General features: G+C 40.2%; 2 protein-coding genes across 2 annotated transcripts; one reads left to right on the forward strand and one right to left on the reverse strand.

Moving 5' to 3' along the window:
- Window positions 1–1,150: 1,150 nt before the first annotated feature.
- Window positions 1,151–2,495, forward strand: LOC118756012 (zinc finger protein 236-like). The gene is made up of 2 exons (XM_036490804.1): window positions 1,151–2,429; window positions 2,476–2,495. The coding sequence occupies exons 1-2, from the start codon at window positions 1,151–1,153 to the stop codon at window positions 2,493–2,495; spliced, it is 1,299 nt and encodes a 432-aa protein (XP_036346697.1).
- On the reverse strand, window positions 2,458–6,574 carry LOC118756011 (Bardet-Biedl syndrome 5 protein homolog; the record flags this gene model as incomplete). The annotated part of the gene is made up of 4 exons (XM_036490803.1): window positions 2,458–2,985; window positions 5,891–6,128; window positions 6,209–6,398; window positions 6,487–6,574. Coding segments are annotated over 4 exons (966 nt in total), but the record flags the coding sequence as incomplete, so codon positions are not given.
- Window positions 6,575–6,580: the final 6 nt, after the last annotated feature.

Here is a 6,580-nt window from a genome sequence, read left to right on the forward strand (position 1 = left end):
TTAATTTATGCTGTACATTCCTTATATGAAAAAAGTATAAAATATATTCATACACACATATGTATGTGTATTTTAAGCCTTTTATTATTAAAATCTTTAAGGACGTTTGTAAATGTATTTAAAAGATTAAAGATCCGTGGCGAAACTTAGGGTAACAATGGCCGGATGAATTATGGATACTAATAAAGGCAACATTCTTCTCCTGAAGAGGTTTTCCCACTTGAGTTTCAATACGGGTTCTCCTTAACGTTGATGCAAAATTGCTCACGAGGCGTAGCGAAGCACGCCGGGTATTAGCCAGTTTGTGTATAAAGAATATTCTAACATCACCGTCAACATAACACAGTCACCAAATTCAGCCACCGCACTGCCAAGTACAGATTGGCTATTGCTCTTTAAAAAAACATTTCGAAAATTCCCTTTACATGCATTTTCGTACAATCGAAAGAGTATTAAGTAAATTGTTTACAAAATTTAGGCGAAAAGAAATGATGGCTAAATACCAAGAATGAGGTCAAAACTGAATACAACAAAAATCGTTTCTGAAACAATATAGACGTCTAGTATTTGGAACCAACGAATAATGTACATACATATGTATGTACGTAGTTCGGAAAATGCAGTCATTCTATGTATGTACATGTGCCTGTGTTCAAATAATATTGGATGAGGACTATCGGCGGCAACGAAACCAACCGCAGCAACAGCTGCTGGCTGTGGGATCGGCGGACGAGCGAATGGCCAAATGAACGTTTTGTAGGCCGAAAGAGAGAAAAAATTTGTTTTTCATTCATTTTTAATACAGAAATTTAATTTATTTTTAGAAAACTGAAATATGCGTCTATTTCGTTGGGTCGCTAGCTTAAAAAGAAATTCTTGTGCGAGTACGAAAGACGTGTTCTCGAGCGAGTCGTTTTCGTTGTCGTTTGTGTTAAATATGTAATTACAGAATTTACGAAATAGTTTTATGATTTTATTGGAATTTATAAAATAGTTACCAAGTTTGGGAAAAAATTAGTAGTATGTGGCACGCGTACAATACGTTTGGTGTGCTACTTTCGAGCTGTCAGTTCGCACTGAATCTTGTCTAATTTGTGTTCTTTTTTGCCCAATAGTGAGGTCATCCTACTCGTTTTTGAAATTTCCGAAAATGTGTTCACTGGCCGCATTGAAGTGTCCACTTTGTGCGCAGACAAATTTTCCGAATATCGACGCGTTGCGTATCAGTTTAATTAAAGCGGCCAATGGGCCACTGGCCTGTCCCATTTGCCATGAACTCTTTTTGGGTTTGGACAAGTTGACCATTCATCTATTTAGCCATACAAGCGTAATGATGAGTGCAGCAACAGAGGCGGCAGCAGCGGCGACAGATACCAGAAGACCAGTGGAAACTGAAATGACGAAAAAGGCAGCGGTGAAGTCAGAGATGAAATTAGAAACGCAAGATGCAACCAGCTCATCATCTGCACGAATGAAGCGTTCTAATAAGGAAAAGAAAACTAAAAAATCGCGACAAGTTGTCGAAGTTGCACCACAAAGAGTGGAAAATGTAAATGTCAGTACTGCGTTTAGTCAGCAAGCGGTTGTTGGCACAAATGATAAATCTGAAAAGGGATCGGCGGCCACCCTCTCCACGTGTGATATTTGTGAGTTTACCTTTCGTGATGAGGAGCTGCGCAACATGCACTTTCGTCTTGTTCATCAGAACGTGAGCCACACCAGCAACGATCACTCAGCCAATGCCGTCACTTCCACCGAACCCGATTTCAAATGTCATCTTTGTTCGAAGACCTTCAAAATGAAGGGTTCTCTACGCGTGCATTTGAAAGTCGTACACCTAATGTGCTTGCCCTACTCAGGCAACAGTCCCAAACTAAGCATATGCGATCGCATACGACACAAGGAGTCCAAGGTTGGGACAACTGCCAGCAAAGTTGGTCCACTCAATGTGCCGCAGTCCACGTCATTGAAAACGGATATTAGCGACGAGCAAATATTGCCGCAACCACCAGTACTAACCGCACAGCAGTCATTGCAACCACAACAACAAATAACATTGACCGCAAACTCGCCACAGGTCGCGCCGCAAGTGTCCAATGGATTTACGTTCGGTGCACTGACTTTGTTACCCGCGCCATCGGTAGCGGCTAATGCAATGGGCAGTTTGTTGAATTTGAATAGTAACGGTGAATTTGTGCATGCTGTAGAGGGCGCGCCGCTAAATTCAAATGTGCTGTTAGTCATTAATACAAACCCGGCAGCCGCGGCCGGCATAGACGCGGTGACCACGGCGATTGCTGGTGGCGGCGCAACTGCGGAGCCACAGGGTAAAACTGCAGCGGAAAGCTCCAAAATGTGGAAGTGTAATGAATGCGCGAAAACCTTCACCACAAAATACTTCTTGAAAAAGCATAAGCGTCTGCATACGGGTGAGCAAAAAATGGTAAAAAAGTTATGCTGCTTCAAAGCTTTCAGTACATATTTTATTTTTTTAGAAATACTACGTGTATCCTCAAACCATTTACTTATGTATTCTTACTCTCCTTCTACCCGCGGCAATACATCCCATAAATCCTGTAACTTGTAGCCGTCACGTATACGCTCCATTGCGAATCCCAACTCTTTGCAATAGACCGGTTCCCGTGTTGGTGCCTCAGTGCCGGTTATTGCAGTACCTTCTGCCAAATAGGTATTAAGTTTTGTGTTGACCTCGCGCTCTTGACGTTCATCGATCTCCAGAAACTCATCGGGCTTGAATTCTTCGGCCTCTTTCATGCTAGCTAATCGTTTTTGTGCTTCCGCTGAGTCATAACGCACGCCAAAGTTGGGATTCTCCGAATAAATGGCATGCAGTGATATGAGTTCCTTGTAGATTTCATTCAGCCGTTCAACGGGGTCTATGCGAAAGCCGAGCACATAGCCACCTCCAGTTTCGGCTGTTTGTATAACTAGCGCGGGCCCATACTTCGACTCACGAATGCGTATCTGTAAATAGAAGAAGATAAACATGTGTATGTGCATACATATGTAAATAGGAGAATAACGTGAGGAGCTAAATTGGAAAACATAAAAACATCTATCGGGAAGGGAAATATATAGAATGTGAGGGATGCTCTTGATGATGTCATCAGGCAACAAGTTAGAAAGAAAAAGCGAATCGCGTTGAGGAAATGTAGTCACCAACTACTTTCTTTGCGACAACGCTTTTGAGGTCTTATGCTCAACATGTGACTTCCATGGAAGCTTGAAATCCAGAATTACTCCTAGATACTTGACTTAAATTGTGGTTGCCTTAAAGGGAGTTGAACCATCCGAAGGTTGGTTCTAGTGAAGAGCACAACGCTAGTCTTGGTTGGGTTAGCAAACAGCCCATGCTCACTACACAAAATGTCAATCATATTCAGTGTTCGTTGCGATTTCCGGCAAACAACTGTCAGAGAATGCCCCGTAATGAGCTAGGCCACATGATCTGCATAGGCCTGGACAACTACTACAACGGCAAGTCTTTGTCTTGTCCTAGTTTGTCACTAAACCAACTTCTTTTGCCATCTGTTCTAAGTTGCACTCTAAATGTTTTACTTCATAAAGTGACAGATTGTCTTATAAACTGAGAATTTAAAATAATCTGCTGGATTAGAAAATGTAACATGTTGGGGATAGTGAAGAATACACGAGAATTACTGCTCTCTATTCAATGAAGAATTAGGAACCAATTAGTATTGAAGTTGTTCTGAAAAAGTCGTGAACTGGTCCCGAAAGGGTTTCGAACAAGTCTTAAAACGGTTTTATCATGATCCCTTACCCGAAATAGTCCTGAAACGGTCTAAAAATTATTCCGAATTAGTCCCGAAATGCTCCTGAAATAGTCCTAAACAGGCCCAAGGTTTTGGTCGAGAAAGTCGGGAACTTGTGCCAAAAGAATCTCGAAAAAGTCTTAACCCGATCCCGAAGTGCTTCAGTATCACTCCTAAAATGGTCCCAAACTAGCCCCAAAATGGACACAAAATAATCCTAAGCTATGTAGACCCAAAATTGTCCTGAACTAGTCTCGAAATAGTCCTTAACCAGTCTCGAAATGGTCCACATCTAGGCTTAAAATGGTCCTCAAATAGTTGGGAATTAGTCCCGAAACTGTACCGAAAGCGTATAAAAATCATCTCGAACTAGTCCCGACATGGTCCTAACCTAGTCGTCGCTAGCCCTGAATTAGAGAAATGTTCATTTCCACACAAGAATAATTACAGATTTTCTGATGGGTTACACATAAAGCAGATAAACATTTTATGCTGGGTTAACCCAAATTTTTGCCACACTGAGAGCTAAGATGTTTACACATCAAAAATCGATCTAAAACTTATAACTTCACTACCCTATTACAAAAGTTATGAATTTACGGTTATCGAATTTACGAAATTTTAATATAGAAATAGATAGTCGCGTGACATACGCGAACCCAGCGACTTATCAGAGAGGCTACCAAGAATTTTGAATAAATAGTTATAAGAAAAATTGCGGTGGGCCAAGCAAAACGTCAATAGGCGATTTCTCAGAAATTCCAACGACCAGATGAGATAAAGTAGTTCGGGCCAACGACATAATAATAATAATAATAATAGATTGGTGCTTACACATATGTTAGTGTTTGGCCGAGCTTCTCCTCCAATTTGTGGCGTGCGCCTTGATGTTGTCACACAAAGCGGAGGGACCTACAGTTTTACGCCGACTCCGAACGGCGATTGTATTTTTATGAGAAGCTGTTTTTCATGGCAGAAATACACTCGGAGGTTTGCCATTCCTGCCGAGGGACGACCGCTGTTAAGAAAAAACCTTTTCCTATATTTTTTGACCAGGGCTTGAACCCAGGCGTTGCGGAGTGGAAGCGCGCACTGCTTACCACTACACCACAGCGGGCCATCGACATACATATGTACATTAGGGCGGTCCAAAAAGTGTAAAGTCCGAATTTTAATGTTCTCACACCCTAGGATTGTTCTATATCGTAAAAAGTATACCGATTTTTTTTTTATTTTGAAATCAAAAAATTTTTAGAGGTCGCTCAAAGTGCTGAAACTTTTCCATATACACATTTTATATGGAAAATCCACTTTTCATAGAAATTGTATACATAGAATTCTTGAAAATCAATACTTTTCGATCGGACAACTCACGTTCTCTTCAGGAGACGTTCAATAGTAATACCCAATTGCTTATTTAACCATTTTTTAATACTAACGATTTTTTATTGGTTGCCCCAACCAATCAACAGTAGCCATTTGACATAAGAAGCCGTTAGGCGAAGAAAGAAAGAAAGAAGGAAGGTACTGCTATTATACATATTTACGTACATACATATTAGTTGCGATGCCGTACGAGTCCGGACTAGTCAGAAATAGTCAGAATCAGTCAGATTTTACTGGAAATCGATCCCGTACTCGGTTCTCTGACTATTGAGAGGACAAAAAAGAGAGTAAATATGATTCTCTCTCTGACAGAAGTTACCAGTTTTAGTCCGAGAATTTTTTGCTGGTAAATGTGTCAAACGATCAGCTGTAGTGTGTTTGGCAACCAAATTGTAAACAAAAGAAAAGTGCACTCTGCTAATTCATGTTGAAAAGTATTTAATTACTTGTTTAAGTGGATTCTAATGAATTGGAAAGTATTTTTGGTTATTTACATGTGTGAGCTGAGTGTGTTTACATTCAAAATAAGCAAAAATTTACAACCAAAATTTGGAGGTTATGTTGAAGTTGACAGCAGTTACCATTTTTTACTAGAAAGCGATCCCGTACTTTTCAATGTTACTCTTTCGCTCTGAGCGAATTTTTATTTTTTGACTAGTCCGAGTCCGAGGAATACGGGATTGCACCTATTAATACTAATGGATACTTACGTTCGCAATTTGTAGATAGGGTAAACTAATATTGAAAGTATCATTGGCATCGGCAAACCACACCAAACGTATATTGGTCACCACAAATGAACCCAAATTGCCTTGATCGCTAGACAAATTCCAAACACCGTTAACATTATTATAGACCAATTCGTCTGGCATAATTATCAGTTGTCCCGATAGTACAATGGCGCCACGTAATTTCAGGTCTCTGTACAGGTAGGTGCGTTGATATAATCTGAAGCGAAAATGCACCAAATAAAGAAAGCGTACCATTTTAAATTGAATTAAATATGAATGTAATATGTATGTACATACTGATATATTTCGAAAACGCTTTGAAAAATTGGCTTATTTTTGCGTGCCGTATCGCCAGAGACATCAGTGAAGAGAAATTCAAAACGCGTATTACTGCCGGTTGCCAGTATGTAGAGCGCTTGGGTAGGGCCACCCACTTTGGGGACCACTGAGCGTGTGTTGGTGTTGACAAAGCGAGCATAGCCGATAGCTTAAATATGAGAAAAATCAATTAAAAGTGTTTAAGGATTATATTTGAGAAATATCTACTTTTGCTAAGTACTCTATTTTCCTCTTACACAAATTATATTTTTTATGCGATAGGGAATACCAAATAATACGCAAATTGGTTGCTAAGAGTCGTCCAGTATCTCCAGGATTGCCTTTCGTATC

This window comes from Rhagoletis pomonella, unplaced genomic scaffold (assembly GCF_013731165.1).
Source record: "Rhagoletis pomonella isolate Grant_MI unplaced genomic scaffold, Rhpom_1.0 Rhpom_scaffold_08352, whole genome shotgun sequence".
Lineage (NCBI taxonomy): Eukaryota > Metazoa > Arthropoda > Insecta > Diptera > Tephritidae > Rhagoletis > Rhagoletis pomonella.